Source organism: Dermacentor albipictus, chromosome 10 (assembly GCF_038994185.2).
Source record: "Dermacentor albipictus isolate Rhodes 1998 colony chromosome 10, USDA_Dalb.pri_finalv2, whole genome shotgun sequence".
Lineage (NCBI taxonomy): Eukaryota > Metazoa > Arthropoda > Arachnida > Ixodida > Ixodidae > Dermacentor > Dermacentor albipictus.
The window spans coordinates 9,868,812-9,889,356 of record NC_091830.1 but is presented as its reverse complement, the minus strand read 5'-3'; the positions used below and the strand labels follow the sequence as shown (position 1 = coordinate 9,889,356).

Genomic DNA, 20,545 nt, shown 5'->3' with positions numbered 1-20,545 from the left:
GCATGTTATAGCTTCAACTTGTTCGCAGGAAGATAAGCGCGGTAGCCTCGACGTTTTCACCAGCTTCGATTTTCGAGAGGAAAGGAAGCACAGGAGGAGTAGTAGGACGAAGCATATCGATAGCGATCGATATGTCAAGGTATACCATGCAGAACATTGTACGAAGTAAAAACTCGTAACTTTACGGGCAATAGAAATTGCGGTAAGCATTCGGGGCTTACTAAGTAAACGCGCGTTGTATCACGTGGCCGAAGAGACACACATAAAGCATTGCTGCAGGAGCTCCCTAGTGGGACTTGTCGGAAGTGCGTAAGCATTCTTTCCAGTGGCTCATCTGGCGCAGAGTGACGTATCCGAACACGTCTGCAGGGTCTATGATGGCGACGTTTGCTCGGTCTCGGTATCCTTCTTGTGCTTACCTATATATATATATATATATATATATATATATATATATATATATATATATATATATATATATATAACAAGAAGAAAGGGGGTTAACCGAGGGGCCCGAATTTTATTAGTAAAATCATAAGAAGTCAACAAACACTGACACCAAGGAGATGAAAATGGATGAAAAAACATCACACGTGCGATGCTCTACCTATTGAGTTACCGCAGCGCCGTTTGAACATCCGCCGCCAAGGTGTGTGAGTGGTGGCGCTGGCTAACACTCCCAGGGTTCTATTAGGAAACATTAATACCCAGGAATGTGGATGGGGAAACGGCGCCGTTGTAGCTGAATTGGTAGAACATCGCACGTATAGTGCGAATGTTGTGAGAGCTCTCCCCACCTGCGGCAAGTTGTTTTTTCATCCACTTTAGTTTGCCTTAATTTATCGTCTCTTTGTTTCATTTATTACGCACAAGTAATTTCCCCTATGTTGTCCTTGGTGTCAGTGTTTTTGGGCTTCTTGTGATATATATATATATATATATATATATATATATATATATATATATATATATATATATATATGTGTGTGTGTGTGTGTGTGTGTGTGTGTATGTGTGCGCCAATGGGGTGCATCGTGTCATGCGTTACAGACGGACGGACAGACAGATTTCCGAGTCCCAGCATGATGCTTCTGCATGAACGAAACTCGCTGGATGACCGCGAGTAGCCGCCGTCACGATTGTGGCGTAATGAAGAGCGACAGCAGCGGGGAGCGCGCGTGCTTGACGTAACGCTAACGTTCCGCTCTGCCGCTCTGTGCCTTTTCACTATGCCACGCCTGGCCGCGCCTTCGAAACTCAGACGTTCGTAGCCACTGAACAGACATGCGCCATGCGCGCGCAGCCGCACTGGTGACGTCATGTTGGAGCGGTGACGTCATCTAAAACAATTATAACGGCAACGACCATGCTCTACTTACGTGCTGGTGCAAATAAGGCGTTTGCAGGAACGACCATTATAATATCGCATAGCTTATTTATTTATTTTTATATTTTCCCCCTTCTCCGAGAAGAGCACTGATGCAACGCAAAAACGTTTCTAATGCGTTGTGGTTGCAGGATGTATCACAAGATGGCTCTGTCAATGCTGCTGCTGCAGTCGATGTGTCCGTTCTTCGTAAACTGTATTTTTACGGACATATGTTCAGCTTTTCTGGTGTGGTGGCCGCCAGTGCCGCATCGTTCACGGTAGCAATTTCGACGTATAGTATCCATCCGTCCGGTCACATCCATCCACTTATCCGTCCAACGAGTGGAAGTGCAGCGCACTATAGAATATTCAAGAGGCCCGCCCCGGTAACTCAGTGGCCATGGCTGCATTCCAGTGGGGCGGAATAAAAAAAACACTCATGTGCCATGCATTGCATCGTATGTACGTTAACGAATACTTGGTGGTCCTCTACCACGGCTTTCCTTATAATCAGATCACAATTTTAATACGTAAAATCTCTATTTTTTAATGTTCAGTGGTGCACAGCTTAAGTACATTCCCTAGTGCAGTTAAATCGAAACGCCTATATGGTGTGTCAACGACCTCTTTCTCGAACATATGATAGCCCTTGAAACGATCGCTCGGTGAATGCCAGCTTGTCTGGGCTCTTGGGCTCCGTGCACGCAGACGGAACAAGTTATCAGGCGTCGTATCAAGGGTTGCGGAGCTTATCTCCCTTAGCCAGAGGCGAAACAGTCGAGTCGGTGCTCTATGGCTGCCAAAAAGCTCCCATCTATCTGAATGCTTTGCGATCATCAGCGCCTCGCCGGAAGCAACACCTTTTCTCGTTTACGAGCTGTAAATAGGCAGTATCACGTTTTTTTTTCTTTATTTACCCATTGAGCGCCGATTTGAATCTGGCCATCGGTTTGACGTGTGTTTCTAACTATAATCTAAATGCACAAATCGTTGTGCCGGATCGTCTGAACGGCGCAGTATTGCGAGACGCGTCGAATGAACACATACGGTAAAAAAGTATTTTACCATTAGGCGCTCTTGACATGCTTATCTTGCGACTCTTTGGACTGCGACCAGCTTTTTTATCCTCCAACGTAAGTTGCTGCATTTTTTTTTTTTTGCTCAGTACTAGAACATGCGCCTAGTCAATCGCTTACCGTCTTTGATATGTAAGCAATCAGCTGGCGACTAAACTTGCAGTTGTTGCTGAAGGTAGGCGAGAATTATTATCGAGCGACGCGCACATATTCGGGAACGGTCGCGCGGCTGGCTTCGGTGAGGGGCTTTTAGGCTCCGGTAAAGACTTTCGAAGTTATCAAGGGGCTTAAGGCTCCGGTAGGCTCCGGTAGAATTGCTGGATATGCTAGGCTCCGGTCTGCGCATGCAACCCCTGGCGGTAGCTGCTGCGTTCGGCAAAGCCTCGCGCAGGCTCCCATCGCGCCGCCTGATCTTGAAGGCACGCGGTCACGCGGTAGCCTTATCGCTTGGGAAAGAGCGCGCCGTGGTGGTTGTACTCGTTAGATTCAGTAGGGAAACGAGTCTAGTACCTACTGCATGCATGCGCACAGCATTACCGATAGGCCACCGTAACAAAACCGCTGTTCGCGATTGGTGCGGCTCTCCGTAATGTCGCTCGATGACTTCCTTTTACCAGAAGCGGCCGCTCATATACGTGCTCGTGGTACTTTTACTGCCGATATCGAACAGCTGCCGCCAGGTATCGAAGGCGCAGTCTTAGGTGGCTCTATATGGCTCCAACAGGGAGCCATGTGTGGGGGCCTTATAGAGTAACTCTAGTCTGAAGTAGGCCACTCGCGACCGCTTCGAAGCAGGACTGGGTCACATTTTCCATTCTATTCACTCGAAACCTCTCTGTTTGCAAGCAATAGCTATCTTGTCAGCACCCATAAGCAGCGATGTAACTGATGGTAGCGACATTACACACCGAAGTGATGAAAAAAATGGAGGATCGGGAGGATGCAAAGCTCTAAACGTGACTTCAAGAAGATGCGGCGGCGATGACGTCAGTATTGGTGTAAGCTATAACTGGACATCCATGTTGGCATAACTTGGGCAATGGCGCTAGCAGACGTAATAAGCGAAATTGCCACAGAATCTGATGATATGAACTTTGCTAAAAGGGAAGCTAGATCAATATTTAAAGCACTAACATTTGTTTTTATTCTGGCAAGTATCATTTGAAGCAGCAGATACACTGTCATTCACCCGAATCGGTTAGTTCGTCTTTTCGGTTAATGCGACCATATTCGAAAACATCGAAGTTCACCCGCAAATATTTATGTTGGGGAGAACCCGTTATTTTTACTTTATAGCCTCCAAAATCGGATATTTCTAACTAGTAGAAACCGCCGACACGTAGACTTGAAGCAATAACGAAAATTACAGTTCAGTTTGCCCTACCTTCGCGTTTGGCGCTCATAGCACATCATGTGCGCCGCACAGGCAGCTGTAAAACAAAGCGGCACAAATATGCAGAACACCTCCTTAGCACCGAATGAAGGGGGTGGGCGGGAGGGATATCTTCAGAATGAGCGCGCGTTGAATGGAGGGGGGGGGGGCGCATACGTTGAAGCTGAAAACGTGGCTGGAGAGTTGGTACAGTCGTTTTGCAAGCTGCATTCGTAATGTAAGATTCAGAATCGATAAGATGTGTGCACCGTGAATGCGTGCCCCGTATCGTTCTAAACATAGCCATGATAAGGGCAGGAGGCCCGGCCGCGTGAGCCATCGCTCCGCCGTCGTCGTCGATCTTGCTGTCGCCGGACGAGGTCCCGATGTTTCTGACGTAGTAGTTCTGCGGAAACCCGCAAGGTGGAGAGAAGTAATGAATAAATGGAGAATCAGGCATCCACCCGTTCGTAGCAATTGCTACAAAGGAAACCCGTACGGATTCCTCGAAAGAAAAGCCTCATGGTTGAAAAAAAATTCGTCCTGGTCCGGCACCCGGACCCGGACCAGGACGAATTTTTCTTCAACCATGAGGCTTTTCTTTCGAGGAATCCGTACGGGTTTCCTTTGTAGCAATTGCTACGAACGGGTGGATGTCTGATTTTCCCTTCATCCCGATGTTTTAGGTGGCAGCTTAACTTCCCTGAGCGTATATATATATATATATATATATATATATATATATATATATATATATATATATATATATATATATATATATATATATATATATATATATATATATATATATATATATATATTGCACTCTAACCTGCGATTATTCGCTGGGAAAGGTGGAAAAGTAAAGGGAACTAGAGCGATGAAACATAACGACGAGAAGAGTAAAGGCGCGATAAATGCTTATCGATAATACAGCAGCATACTTGAGTCAGTGTCGAGTCCAATCCTGTGTCGTGCAGAAATTGTACCATGATCCGTACTGCTACAGCGTATAACATATTTCGGGTGGTGCCAATGACCTAGAACACGCCGAGAACGGTCTATAGGTTGTTGTTTCTCTTCAGGATTCCTTGCAAGGCAGCACGCGGGCGTGCTCGATTCTATGCGCAGGCTGCCACCACTGCAGGAGGAAGAGGAGGCGGTGCGACGTGGTCGATGCGGTACCTGCCGCTGTCTCGCCAGACGCCCGTGCCGTCTGACCTGGACATCGCGTTCTCCCAGAAGCCCAAGCTTGTCGATGAGCTCGCCCGCGAGATGGGGCTCGAGCCGCACGAGTGGGAACCGCACGGTCGACACAAGGCCAAGCTGCTGCTCCCGCTGCTGAACAAGTACACAATGATATATGTACCACATTATCCAATTACTGTAGCTGTTCGAAGACTAGCCTGGCGGAAGAGTCTTCCTAAAGAAAGAAAATGAGAAGAAAACCCTTTTCGCAGATGTATGCAAATCAGAACAATTTCTATATCAGAGACAGGGAAACTAATAGGGAAGTTTTCGCACTATTCTGTAGTCCGTTGTCAGAAATCTAGCAAGGACATCGCACATGCGTCGCTATATATCCGGTGCAATTTCTTCGCTATACCCGACGCTTCACTTTATCAGAGCTTTTGTACTTCTACGGCTTTCGCAATATTCGGTATATCTGCTCTGCTATCGACGGCGTCAGCCGGCTGTGCGTTCCAACTTCTGGGCTCCGACGCAGCTGGCTGCTCTCTGGCTAACATCATTGGCTTGCTTCTGTTCTTGCCCACCTCTAAGTGCAGATATATAATTTTTCGGTCTTTCTTCAAATAAATAAAGAACTAAATAGCAAAACGTGACAATGCGAAATCAATACACGCTGCACGATAAGTTTTGCAGCCGGTGAAAAAATTCGTGCGAGTCAGAATCAACGCCTGAAACAATCACCACAAATGGGCAGCCACTTATAACATGCCTAAACTAACCAGACGGCTGTCCCGAGCGAGTAAGATCGGGTTGCTTCAAGTTGTCGATAAATTAAACGCTAGTATATAGAAAACACGAAGGGCCTTTAACGTTCTTCTTTATATACAAGCGGTTCGATTACGTATTTTTCTTCAATTAAAACACAATTCGAGTTTCTATAGATTGACTCGCGTGTGTCGCAGTTTTCGTATTAGCGTCGCGCCGTGACGCAGCTGCGGCTTGCGGCACTGGTGGCGACATCTTGTGAAGCAGTGTTGAACCGATGTACCTAAAACTGTTTTGCTCCCACGACGCGTACGACTTTCCGCCGTGCAGTCACTGAAGTCGAATACTTGTAGAAAACAAGTTTAAGAAAACATATTCGCTCTCGCTTCAATGTCATCAGCGACAACTCGTGATATTCAAGGGGTTCTTTTTCCGGGCCGCAAGGGTTACAGTCCCCGCAGAGGCCCCTGATTTTGAGAGATTGAATGAGTCGTTGATTTTGTGAATATGAGTGGTCCCGGTTGAGTCGGTACTTCCTGAATGCAAGTGCGGCCGCATGAAAATGAGTACGTGCGTTTATATGAGGCTACCAAAGTCTGTTTTTTGATGAGCGCAGTCAGAGTAATCTCGGCGAGATCTAATTTTTTCGGGAGCTTAATAGAAGCGAAGCAAGATCGGCTGAGTCTGACTGGTGAGCCTGAGAAAGCCCAAAGCTAAAGATGTGTCTGAGTCTGCATTAGTTCTGCCAATTCTGACGACTTATGCACTCAATACGCAGAAGTCATCTCAATAATTTTTAGAAACGAAAACTATGACAGCTCGAAAACGCAGGACACAGCCAGGTAACACACGCGTGCGGCTGAGTCTGACTTCGGCGAGGCTGAGAGAGCCTTATATGTGAGTCGGTACGAGTTCTGTCTATGGTCTGGTGGCTTACGCATTGCACATTATATTTTCGTTTGTAAAAAAAATGCTGTGCTATATCCAGCTCGGGCCGGAACTCTCATCTCAATGAGCTAACCTCGTGACGTGGCCATGTGGAGGCCCTCCCCGCGGGTAAGTTTTGCGTGACCCGCACTACACACCCGTTCGCGTGCATGCAGGCAAGGCGCGGACGGTCACTACGTGCTGGTGACGGGCGTGAACCCGACCCCGCTGGGCGAAGGCAAGAGCACCACCTCGGTCGGACTGTGCCAGGCATTGGGAGCCCACTTGGGCCGCAATGCGATCGCCTGCCTGAGGCAGCCCTCGCAGGGGCCCACCTTCGGCATTAAGGGTGGTGCCGCCGGTGGAGGCTACGCGCAGGTATGGGCGCGGGCGAGCAATTTGCAGCGTGTTGCAACCGTCGGTTTGCTATATTTTTATGCTCGACCTAAATCCGAGATATTTCTTTATTTTGTGTGTGTGTGTGTGTGTGTGTGTGTGTGTGTGTGTGTGTGTGTGTGTGTGTGTGTGTGTGTGTGTGTGTGTTGCATACACGCACACAAAATATGCAGGAGGAGGCCATTTAAGTTCAGCCTTTGTACTGGTCCAACGATGGCAACGTAAATACAACTACAGTGTGCATGTGTGTGTGTGTTGCCATAAAGACACGGGAATGACAGTGGAAGTTGTTTAGCGCGACGTATAGGGACGGAGTTTGCTACATTAACACCAGGTCGCTAACCAAACCATGTGGCACATTTCCCGCTGCTAGCTATGAGGCATCTATAGTGGTCAGGCACATTATAATTAGGGTCATTCGATCTCGTTATAAGATCCGATGACTCCCGATTTTGGCAGCCCAAACGAAATTTGTGGCCCGATAGCTCCCCGGTGTCTGTCCTCTCTTACAGGATAACAAATCAAAGTGTCACAAAACTAACGAATGCCCCCGCCTTTTGTGAGGAAGTGGCCAAGGTATGTGTCATTATTATTATCTATTTATTAGCATGATATATAGATGCCTCGTTTTTGTTTAGCACACAAGCAAAAAACGAGCACTTCTTTTTAGTAGCCGCGTTCACATGAATACGACAGTGGCGCATTGCATCTCATTACCATTCTGGTCCCATAAGTATCCTCACTGCAAGAAATATACACCTTTAAGTTAGCTAATGGCCCTTTCAAAAGCGTCCGGCTATTCGCTTACATCGGTTTCCGCGCAATGTTTTGCAAACGCACAATTAAGAGCAAATGGGCATATCATTGAGGCGGCGACCTGTACGAGCGCGTGCAGGTCATCCCGATGGACGACCTGAACCTGCACCTGACGGGCGACATGCACGCCGTGACCGCGGCCAACAACCTGCTGGCGGCGCAGCTGGACGCACGCGTGCTGCACGAATCGACGCAGAAGGACGCCGCCCTGTTCGCGCGCCTCGTGACCCCCCGCAAGGGGGACAAGTGCTTCTCGGACTCGCAGCGCCGGCGGCTGGCCAGGCTGGGCCTGCCCGCCGACGCCCAGCCCGAGGAGCTGAGCGCCGAGCAAGCCAGGCGCTTCGCCCGGCTCGACGTGGACGTCGACAGCATCACCTGGAACAGGGGTGCGCGCGCACGTTATGTTCTGCCTTCCGAGGCCGCTATATTCTGGAGTTCCGCCGTATTGTCGAATTCGCCATCTTGTTGGCTCTGATTGGCTGATGTGGGCCGCTGCGGCTCAAATTGCTCAAAATGCAGCCATTTCACTGAATTTGACAATGTGGCAGAATTCGACAATGTCCTGAACAGCACTCGAAGGCATCCTTTTGCAGGCATTCTTAAGAAGACACGATTAGGGAACGTTATAGGCGAGGAATCGTGGTTTCCGTATGTGGCGCGATAGCTGTCGGTCCTGCAGCGCGAGGTAAAGGGCTGCGCGAGGTAAAGCGGACGACAATTCGCACGCCCGGGGCAGCATGGGCACTATGCGGCATCGTGTAGTGAAAGCAGTGTGCGTCGCTGGTGCTGCATGGTCCGCAGATGTTGAATGAAGTCAGGGTAAACGTCGCAGCATTGGAGGTATATAGAGCGACCGTTCAATCACTGTAGCTGGTTCTTTAGCTGTCGTTTGCAATTTCGCCGACAAACAGAAGATTGAAACAGGCTATATGTACGCACATTACCCTTTGTGCTCAGAAATTATCGCGTATTTATTGGTGCACAAACTTACTTTCCCGCATTTTGAGCCAAAAGACAATTTGACCACACGAATTTCAGCACATTCTCACGTATTTTCGACAAGTGGAATCAGCCTCTATTTAGTTTATTTTTTCATTTGTCGTTATTTGCGCATATCCCAACCCTATTATTGGACTATAACAGGAATGACAAAAAGTAGAGATAAAAGTCAGTTGACTCAGCCAGACGTTGCCAGAACCTGTGACGTTACGAAAAGGTGATACGGGAATTTTGTAGGTGTTGCCACTCGTATTCTGCCTTTGCGTCGTGGCCTGTCAAGTTTATGCTCTCTTTATAAGTTACTGTTTAGTATTCGATGACTGTTAAATACCATCTAGGCATCGGAATGCATCCTTAAATCATCGGGCATGGAAGTACTATACAAACGTGATGCATGTATACAGTCCTCGGCAGATTGCACAGTGGTAGCTTCATTATTTTTACAGTTTATTTCTGTGCACCAGCACCCAGATGTCGGTGTTGTTCCTCAATGTTGGCATAATCAAGATTTGCATTCCCGAAGGATTTTTCAAGATGGCGTTGGGTTAAGGATCTCGAAAATCCGTTGCGCCTCATGGAAAAAGAGATGCGTTTTAGAGAGCCGTCAGCGTATCGCTACCGTTAAGTGCGCTCACCAGTAAATCTCTCATTCGCTACAGTAATGGACACCAACGACCGCTTCCTTCGTCGCATAACGATCGGCCAGGGACCTGCGGAAAGCAAGGTTGCACGACAGGCAAGTCGGTTAATTGCGGGATCATGTATTTCACGCTCACTTCAGTATAATTCATTGCCTTGGGTCAGTGGTTCTCGCCTTTCAGCCGCTCACCCTTGACCTTTTGAGCCGCTTAGCTAGCTCATAGGTCATTTGCGGACAGCCCCTGAGAACGTTTTTTTTTTTTATCAAGCATACATACCAGAACACACGTCAAGCCAGAGACACAAGAAACTTACTAATGTTATATTTACAGTTGAGTAATAAACCTACAATAATGCCGAAAACCGTTAGAGAAGATGATGCCAATTGAAAGTGAAGGCAGATGCGAGTTTTGTTTGTTGTTCTTGATTTAATATAAGTCAGCTATACATATCACAAGTTCACACTATCTTAGAACATGCCAGACATCTCTCTCTCTCTCTCTTTCTCAACTGCTATAGACCCTGTTCGACCATGTCACATCTTCAAAGTGTCGCGTACTGAAGGCTTGTCGTGTGGACCTCTCTGAACTATCGCATAAGCGAAAGCCAGTTTGAGAAACGTTACTCTAGTCATTTAACGCGTGCCATGTGGAATTAGGTGAGATGTCAACGGAAGGATATATGTTATCAATAAAGTTTTTCTGTCCGTCTGTCTGCACGCACGTTTTTAGACCCAGTTTGACATCACACCAGCCAGCGAAGTGATGGCCGTCCTAGCACTGGCCAGGGACATGGAAGATCTCCGGGACAGGCTGCGATCCATCGTTGTGGCCAGTGATCGCCAAGGGAACCCCGTCACAGCGGACGACCTGGTTCGTCCACAGTATTGCTTGGCTTGGTCTGATTTTCCTTTACTATGCATTCCCCCTTTGAATTAACGCTGCGTTTTCATAATGCCCTAATATGGTGGCGACGCAGTGCTCCTTAACAAATACATCAGTCATAAGGTGTACGGTCTGCAGAAAGAGTGCTTTGCGCCGCAGAAGGCTAGCCATCCGAGTCATTTTTGTTGCCCACTTGTAATAATCTTGTCGCGTGGCGATGACACAGCGCATTTGTCGCGTACTTCAGCTTTTATATATTTTAACTGCCTATGCAACGCTACACGTCCCCCATCAACCGTACTGTAGACTGCAGGCTGCAGTCGTTGAAATATACAAGGGATTCTTGGCGGCCGCGCATGCACACCAACACGTTGGCATGCTACCGCTACAGGACAGATTTCTGGTCTGCCACCTGCGCAACGATTACACGAATATCCTCCCTCCAGTAATCCGATGCCCACCTCACGAAATTCGCTCACCATTTGTATATACCGTATCCTCAACACCGCTAAAAACTATATTAATACACTTGTACATCACGTGCGTATGAAGTGCGGCGTTCGCTCCATGTGTCATGCAGGGTGCAGCGGGGGCCATGCTGGTTCTCCTGAAGGAAGCCGCGTGTCCGACGCTCTTGCAGACTCTAGAGGGCACGCCGGTGCTCATCCACTGCGGCCCCTTCGCCAACATTGCCCACGGAAACTCGTCCGTCATCGCGGACCGGATGGCTTTGAAGCTTGTTGGTCCCAACGGATACGTCGGTAGGGCTATACGGGCTATACATGCATGCTCACGGATCCCCTACCCCTGCGGATTTAGACATTTGATGCGTTTAAAAAAAAAAGACATCAGTGATCAACAATATAGTCAAAGCGAAATGACATTCTGAGATCCGTGCGAATCGCCATTGTTCACAAGGGAAAGCGAACGAAATTAGAAGGTTTAAGCTTGTGTGCAAGCATAGTAACCTTCACGAAATAGCTGCTTAGCAAGTTGCCGGAGACGTTAATTGCAGCAACATAGCGTGCCTCGATGTCAGCACCGCCTCGCGGCATTCTGGCACCCTATACAGCAACAATGCTGGCCGCGACATCTTGCAGCGCTTTGACCATCCGCCGCGCGTTAGACACGTTTGCGTGTTGCGTGGCAGCTCTTGTACAAGAAAAATAAAGGCTGCATGTTTACGAATACGCCTCTGCCGACAATTTATCCCAGCAGCTAAGTAAATTATCATATGTTTTAGCACATAGACTGTAGCGTTCTTGAAGTTACAGTTGTCAATGTCAATAGTTGACGCCATTTACTGTTCTGATTGTTCATATCAAGTGTGTTGTATACAATACACAATGCGTTGTAATCATTTTATGTACTTGTACAGATATATACTGTTGCACGCGTGTCGTAGGGTGAATAAATATTCTTTCTATTCTCCGCAAGCGTTCGTGAGGCCCGCTGTAATAGCCGAGTGCGGTTGCGGGACGCGCCCGTTGCTTAAATCTGCTACGCGAAACGCGAGCCAATATACTGCTCGACGTTTCTTACCGTGTTGCAAGCAATCTCGGATACATAAATTGAGCATGAACAATAGTAGACCGATGGAACTGTGCCCAGACTTTCGATACTCTTTCCCAATCGCAAGTGTACATCAATATTTGTAGACAGCTATTACATAGTTCTGTGCGACATAAGAACAATGAAGTGCGTCTTTTGGTCGAGGCTTGGCAAAACCATCAATAACTGTAGCACTTGCGTAATTCAGCCTTCGATTATGTTACATAAAAAAATTCGCAGGAACTCATCTCACGATGACTGTCGACGGTGTTCAGGATTGAATCTACGTATCGACACAACGTAGTGTCATCGTCGTAACGTGTTACGTATGAGGCATGTACTGCATCAGGACTTCTTTCGCGCTTCCGTAGCAACAGTGTCACCTAGCGGTGCCGCTGCAAAGCTTGCGCATAGCCTCCGAAATTCATGGCGTGCCTGTGCGTCATGAATTCATGCGGCAACCGGGCTCCTCTCTCGCGCTTCTTTCTGGACACGCTGCGCCATCTAGTGGCGCTGCCAAGAAGTCCGCGCATGACCTCTGAGATGAGAAGCGTGGCGTGTCGGCGCCTACGAATGCTGAGAATTGTTCCCTCGCTTACCACACACTCAGTGGCACATGCTCAATGACCCAAGTTGGCGAAAGGTTCATTGAAGAGCGGCACGTACCCAGTGCACTTGACAACCTGCTAAAGCGTCCAGCTGCGGTCCTTGAGGAACCCTTGTGACGTGGGCTCGATTGCGCCCAGCATCAGAGAAATTTAAGACCTTTTTCATTGTAGAGCGGGACATTCCCAATGACACATACTTAGTTACTAAAGTTGGTGTCAGACATTCATTGAAGATCGGCACATACCCGGCGACTCAAGTTGGCATCAAAGATGCTGATTGAAGACCGAATGCCACACACCCAGTGCTTCATGTCGCTGTCAAAAAGTTTAATTGAACGGTGGTACCTACCCAGTCCCGCATCTCTAGTTACCGATGTTGGGGTCGAAGATGTTCGTTGAAGAGTGGCACGTATATGTACACATTCTCAGGGACCCAAGTTGGTCTGATGATTGGGTTCGAGCCCTGTTCCCTCAGCATAGCAGCCCAATGCGCTACCTATTCGGCCATAGACTATCCAGCGACACTTGTAAGTGGAAAAACGGTTAGAGACAAACACACATATAGACAATTAGCCTCCGGAAAGGACGTGAACTAACCTAAGGGTGCTGACGCATTGATAAGAGTTGTCTAGGGTAAACATTTATATTTCGTAAGTGCCCACATGCATCCATGATTGTTGGGTTGGCGCTACCTCCCATTTAGCATGCGCAGATAAGTGTTGTCTTCTCTCTTTCTCCGCCACTTCGCGACCTTTCAGTTCTTGTATATGTAGCTCTCTTTGTATCATTGTTTCGCACGCCTGTCTTTATACAAACATGTTCAATTTTAAGTTTCTGGTTTCTATACAATGGACATCGGCTGTTGGTAGCATTGTGAATGATGATGATGGAATTGGTCAATATGAGTTCTTTCTGCCGTTCCGTAAATGTCGCGCCAACTCTTTGAGCTAGGAGTGCTGACTGCACCCATTTCGATCGCGCAGTAACCGAGGGCGGCTTCGGCGCTGACAATGGTATGGAGAAGTTCGTGGACATCAAGTGCCGTGCGTCCGGCCTCTCCCCCAGCGCCGTCGTCATTGTGGCCACCGTGCGAGCCTTGAAAGTGCACGGCGGAGGACCTCCGGTGAGCATACGCTTGCTCTGTTAGATTAGGCTGGAAGAGTGAAACCTCCATATAACGAACATTGATATAACGAAATATCGAATATAATGAGGCATATGTGAAATGTTTCTCACCGACATCAGCGTGTAACGAAGATATGTTTAAAACTAATATAGAACATAACGAAGGTATATCTCGTGTCGAGCTCGATTTCGTTAAAGCGATATTCAAGTTATTATTTGGTAACTCTGTAATATATATATTTTCTTTTTTTAAAGCGGCGTCACCACTTGCCTTTTCCATTTCGCGACCTCTTGGTTTGCCAAATGCCTCTGCCCACGGTAAAAATATAGTAAATTCGGTATGGTATAAGTGACAGAAGCTAGTATGACAGCTATCAGTCTAACTCAATGCTTGCTTTTAGTATCCATTTAATTGCAATTTTCTCTATTACAAAAGTACAGACATCGCGATATGTGTAAGGTTGGCTCATTATTATGGAGGGCAGTGCACTGTCCGAGCGTCCGGATGGCTCTTCGTCAAGTCACCAGTGGGCATGGAGGAAGAAAAAAAAAACTGGGACAAGGCGTCACGTGACAATCTTGAAGCCCTGTTAAAAATGTGAAGGCACGTAGAAAATATACCCTCACAATGTAGTGCTCAAGCGGTAATTGTCGGCCTAGCAGCAGAACAAACCAGTGTAAAGGTAATCCCTGCTGCGACGCCATTGACGAGAGGGCGCCCCTTTATTATTAGAAATAAACAATATTTAAAATCAGCGATGGGTCGGTGGACGCTCTCATTTTAAGGCCTCGTTGATAAAGTTTTACCTGGCACCATTACGAGCGCTACCATATACTTTTGTGCCGGCAGAGATGGCTATGCGGCCGATTGGATAGAGAGCGCACGCAAAGTATGGGAGGGAGTAGAGCAGATGGTGATCGAGGGTCGAATGTGACGAGGGCGTCACTGAGAGCTACCCGCGAACCAAACATTGTCTTGAAAAGTCCGGCAACCATGGAGGGCCTACTAACCGAGAGTCAAGGCGCAGACAGCTAGGCCACGAAGAAAGAGCCTGGCGAGCCCATATATCTGCCTAACCTCATGCTCACTCACTATCTTTTTTTCCTTCTTCAATGCCAGCTGTGTTTCCTCCGTGCTGGAAACACTGTGTCACGTGTTTTCGTTTTGTTCCTGTTTGCCGCGGCCGGTGCAGATCGCGCTGGGCGCCCCGCTGCCGGCGCAGTACAGCAGCGAGGACGTGTCCCTGGTGCGCAGCGGCTTCTGCAACCTCGCGCGCCACATCGACAACGCGGCCAAGCTGGGACTTCCCGCCGTGGTGGCCATCAACGCCTTCTCCACGGACACCGCGGCCGAGCTCGAGTTCGTGCGCGAGATGAGCCTGGCCGCCGGAGCCCAGGGCGCCGTCGTGTGCCGACACTGGGAGCTAGGAGGAGAGGGCGCCGTAGACCTGGCACGGGCGGTCGAAGACGCGTGCGCCAAGCCCAGGCCGCAGGTATCCTCCCATATATAGCATAGTGCATTTGCACGATCTGCCTGTCCAGTCCAATCCAAGTCATTCTGCATACGAATCCAAGTAATTTCATACCTGTTGTTGTTTTTAAGAACCTATGTATGGACAACTTCAATTGGGCACTGATGCAGCTACTGTGTTTGCACATGACGTGCGATGAAAAAAAATTTAGCCTCCCCCCTCCCCCCCCCCCATCAATTATGGACTTACTACTAGGAAAGTGGCGTCCTAACTTGAACCGACCTCTGTCTTGACGTCACTGGGCAGCCATTAAAAAACAATGCCCCTCGTTTAGGGTTAGAGTTTTAGTTCGGCCGCTAGCAAAGCTTTCGTCTCTAAGGGTAGATATACTCGGATTTGTTGTGAATACTTCTCTTAACAGCGCATAAAGCGCAGAACGAACAGGTATATAGACTGCTTGTTGTCCTCTCGCCTGTTCGTGCTGTACCTTTTGCGCTCTATTGACCCTCTTCGCGGAGCAGTTTGTTCTAAATAAATAAGATATGGCGCTTTCGGTGGCTTTCTTCGTTGTTTGCTATTAGGGTGCTATCTGAAAACCAGGCTAAACCATGGGCAAATAACATCGGCGAACTGCGGCGCACAACGTAAACGGGTGAAATTGGACAGAAAAAGATATATACGTGTTGGTATTGTGCGCCTAATCGTATAGACAGAATTTATTAACAGGACAGAAACCACAAGAAGAGCAGCAAGTTCGTACGTCAATGTCCCTATATATAGCCCACGGACGATAAGGAGCGCCTGCAGCTTTTAAGTACTATAACCTAATCACGTTAACCTCGTTTAATAAGGACTAACCTACCATACACTTGCAGCGTTTGGCGCTCGGCATCACTTATGTCTGTAGAAACTTTAATTAATTTCATATACGTCCCATGTCATAACCGAAAGAGGTTATGCGTTTTGTCCTAATAGCATTTCAGCACCTTGCACATTGTTGCGGAGTTTTCTGCTATGGTTTATTATTTTATGAAGTACGATAGCGAACACGACAGCATTATAAATAATTGTGTCCCATTCTCTATATTCTTTTTCTTTCACATTGCTTTTTTGTTCGCTCGGGCGTTAAATTTCAGTAATGTCTATGAAGTTGCCCACAATTCTTCATGCGTTTTGTCCTTCGAGCATTTCATCACCTTGCACATTGTTGTGGAGTTTTCTGCTATGGTTTATTATTTTATGAAGTACAAACGTGAACACGACGACATTATAACGAATTGTGTCCCATTCTCTATATTCCCTTTCTTGCACAGTGCTTTTTTTTTGTTCGCTGGCGTTAAATTTCAGTCATGCCTACGAAGTTGTCCACAATTCTCAGCCGTAATGGTCCCGCTTTACGCAGCTACGCTTCGCCTACGACCTCTCGCTGAGCATCGAGTCCAAGCTGGAGGCCGTGGCCCGCACCATTTACGGAGCCCGCTGCGTGGAACTCAGCGCGCTGGCCAGGACTCAGGCCGAGCGCTTCGAGCGCCAGGGCTACGGCAAGACGGCCGTCTGCATCGCCAAGACGCCGCTGTCGCTGTCGCACGACCCGAAGCTGCTGGGTTCACCTCGAGACTTCGTGCTCCCCGTGCGGGAGCTGAGGCTGAGCGCCGGCGCTGGCTTCATCTACGCGCTGGCCGGCGACGTGACCACCATGCCCGGCCTGCCGACCAGACCGGCGCTGATGGACATCGACCTGGACGTCGCCACCGGACGCCCCATCGGACTTTTCTGAAGAGAATCTCGGAGGACCTGCGCGACCGAAGGAATGCCCTAATCGTATACACCACTTCAGGCTTCGATTCGAAATGCGTTTGTGGGAGGCGCGCGAAAAGCCAGGAAACGCGTGTGCTAACCATACACCTTGCAGCCGTAGTGCTTTCTTCTAACCCTTCCCCCTGCGCAGGGTAGCCAACCGGAACTACCTCTGGTTAACCTCCCTTCCTTTCTCTGCATTATTTTCTCTCTCTCTCTCTCTTCTAGTGGGAATCCCCGTGGATGCGACTCGAGGACGTATCCTCTAGACATGACCCGCGGAATTAAATTAATCAATCAATCAGTCGTTCCTATTTGCCGTTGTGCAGAAATCAAACGAGCAGCCACATAAAAGCGGCTGCATGCACTGAACAGCTAAACAGGGTGTTTGCCCCATCTAATTTCACAGCAACGGACAGGAAATACGGCTCGGTACATATTGTATTGCGCAGGTATTTAAACAACTAATATGCATGAAGGCGTTCTCACATGCGAACAAAAAGGGCAAGAAGCACTAATAGGTGTTGGTCCTGCAAGTAGCGATAAAGCACATATATTTTTGTGACCTATATTTTTGTACACAGACTCCTTTGTTCCGAAATGTGAACATTGAATAAAGAGGAACCACATCGTGGCTGTATGCATTGGTGCGGCCTTTTAAAAGTACACCTTGTATAAGCTTTCCTGCGAGGCACTTTGCCGAACTAATGGCGGCGTGGTAATCTTTGCAAACAGCGTCTGCAAGCACAGATTGCTTGTATTTGACGTAGATGATGTAACGTGGCTCTCGTGATGAAACCGCGTGCTAGAGATAAGCCCTAGCATTTGCAGCTGCCACTTCGTGTGCAGTTGAGCGATGGCACCTGCTGCCATTAAGTGGGCAAATATGAACTGCAGATAAGCGCACTTACGAATTGGACTTCTCGTTTAATTCGAACGCACTGGAAAGTCCCGGGAGAAACCGCACATTGATTATGAAAGAAAAACGCATTTAGTTCGAACGCAAACGTATGCCACTTCGGTTACTTCAACTCCCACACGCGTGCCCTCATGCTTCCGCAGCTGTTCTTGAAAACAGAAGAAATTCAGCAGACGGCGCTACTGTTTTCCTAAGCATGAAGCTATTTTCCTTTTATTTTCGGAACTAGCAGAACTTTACTTTTCCCTCCAGTCCAACGCTGAGGCAGCGTTTAAAGATGTCAGCGGTCGTAGGCGCACTCAGGTTGAGTCGGGATTCGAGAGTCAGAAGCAAAAAGACGTTGCAAATTGCTTCGAGCGATGAAAATAATATTTGAATTGGTTCATTTCGTGGCCGTTTGTCCAGTCGATATTTGGGAGCACTCGACCAAATCGTGTAGTCCTGCAGGGGTCGAATCAACTGGAGTTGAATGCGTACCGTTCCGGTCCACGGGCAAACAACGAAGAGGATTTCGTTACGTGAGATCGTTATGAATATACATACACACACACATATATATATATATATATATATATATATATATATATATATATATATATATATATATATATATATATATATATATAATATTTGACTTGCATTTGCTTGAAAAGCGTATATTGGTCGAGCTGGAAGGTGCCACCATTACTGCCACCATCGATGCTGCAGAACCACTTTAAGCCACTTTAAGTTGCCAGCTACGGAAAGGTCCATTGGTATGTTCGTGGGCCTACTGGGACGGCTATAGGTAAACGTGTAAGTATATGTTTGTTGTTGTTTTTTGTACCGGACTTTGATTGGAAACGGCTTTGATGCGAAAACGTTTACGAGTCATTCCATGAGTGTCCCATACGTGTTGATCGATAATCTAAATATTTCTTGTAAATAAGCGTGGCTTTTTTACTATGCCTTGCTTATATACAGCTAGACATTTCCCAATATATTTTTGCTGAAAACATTCTCGTCACGTGACCTGCTTTCGGTGTTCTGCGAGCAAATTAATATAAACATTATTTTAGCGTTTGACGCTGCATAAATTCGTCTGCTGAACATCCATATAGATTAGTCCTTTAGTACGTAGTGGTGCTCATTCACAACTTCCACCCCCGGAAATGTTCCTTAAAAGTCTCAAATTTCGACAAATATCTGCTAAATTGACACTTTCTTATTGTTAGCACTACTATTGACCTGTTTAGTGTGACAATTTCACCCGACTGTCCCAGAGCTGTACTTTATAGTCGAATGTTTATTTCGTCAATACATTTTTCGGATTTTCATATAGTTCTGGTACATATGGCTAAATTCTATGTTGTTGTTAAGATGCACTTACAACGCCCTCAAGCACTTGGATAAGCTAAGGATAAGCAATTACTGCAAAGCCCGCAATTGACCCACATACTTAGACCTTTACCTACACGTTATTCATTACTTAATCGCCTTCTATATTCATTAAATATGAACAAGGTGATTCGCTTAGTTAACAAAGGGCGCCGCGGGCGCATCGTATAACGCAGAAAATAGGGGGAAAAAACTTGGAGGGACGCTTAAGCGTCGCCTATAAAATTGGAACGCGATAGCATTTAAAGATCCCTGTCTGCTTCACACGCTTCCCGGAAACTGCAGCTTATGTAACCGTAGTTTACCTGGAAACGCTGGCGGCGAACGCTATGCAAGGAGGCGAGCTTTTTGGTAGAAACGCGGTCTCTCACGCGGGCGGATTCTGCTGAGGTAGCGCACAGTCGTGCCAAAAAATTACACAATTTTCAGGTTTCTCTTATTGCTGCCTTTTTAATATTTAAGTCTGAGAAGATTTGACATAAAAGGCATACGCTGTCGATGTTTTGTTTCATGACATTTGTTTGTTGGCTGTCATTCTCAAAATTTCGGGTAGAACTTTGTCAAGAATGTAAGACAACGTATGAGCAACTTTAGTGATAGAATAGTGTGGCAATATAACCCGCATATACCCCATCGTATAGCAAGGCGTGGCATATACATATACCTAAATATATACGGAAATTTTCGCTCACGGACAACTCCGCCGACACCGGATTTTCTGCGACACGGGTCCTTAAGGGTATTGCGTTACTAAATGTTCGTACAGGAGCCAGGGCGGTCCTCAACAACGGCCCTTCACTACAGCGTGCCTCATACTCGAATCCTGCCTTTCACACATATAAAAACCCAGAAGTTTATTTTTTTACTCCAACCTCATCGCACTGCGTACAAACTTATTACGGATTACAACCAAGGCTAAAATACTGAATCACTTTATTTCACACGCTTCCTCACTCCAGCGTTTTGACAGCGAGTTTCCGCGGTCATCGAATGAGATGTGTTCATGTTTGCTTGTGCGGGCGCGACACCATGCTTGTTAACTTAGTATGCCTAAGTTAACAAGTTTAATTATACGGCGGATTAGACTACTATCCTTATTTTGCACAGCTGTCCATTATTTGCTATCGCAGTCGATGCTGCGGCTTTCGGGCGAAACTGCGACTTTTTAATACAAACATTAAGTTTGTGCAGGCTATGTAAAAAGTATAAAGAATGTAAAGTTGCGTTAGTTGAGTTGCATTTGTAGTTAAAGCACACTGCAC

General features: G+C 47.2%; 1 protein-coding gene across 1 annotated transcript in view; it reads left to right on the top strand.

Moving 5' to 3' along the window:
* The window catches only part of pug (pug C-1-tetrahydrofolate synthase, cytoplasmic), a 46,498-nt gene extending 28,877 nt beyond the window's left edge, over positions 1–17,621 (top strand). Inside the window, exons 9-17 of the mRNA XM_065451500.2 lie at positions 4,972–5,166; positions 6,877–7,078; positions 7,992–8,298; positions 9,571–9,647; positions 10,282–10,422; positions 11,015–11,195; positions 13,577–13,716; positions 14,912–15,211; positions 16,593–17,621. Coding sequence (XP_065307572.2) covers positions 4,972–5,166; positions 6,877–7,078; positions 7,992–8,298; positions 9,571–9,647; positions 10,282–10,422; positions 11,015–11,195; positions 13,577–13,716; positions 14,912–15,211; positions 16,593–16,967 — 1,918 coding nt within the window. The 3' untranslated portion in view covers positions 16,968–17,621. The remainder of the gene's footprint in view (positions 1–4,971; positions 5,167–6,876; positions 7,079–7,991; positions 8,299–9,570; positions 9,648–10,281; positions 10,423–11,014; positions 11,196–13,576; positions 13,717–14,911; positions 15,212–16,592) is intronic.
* Positions 17,622–20,545: the final 2,924 nt, after the last annotated feature.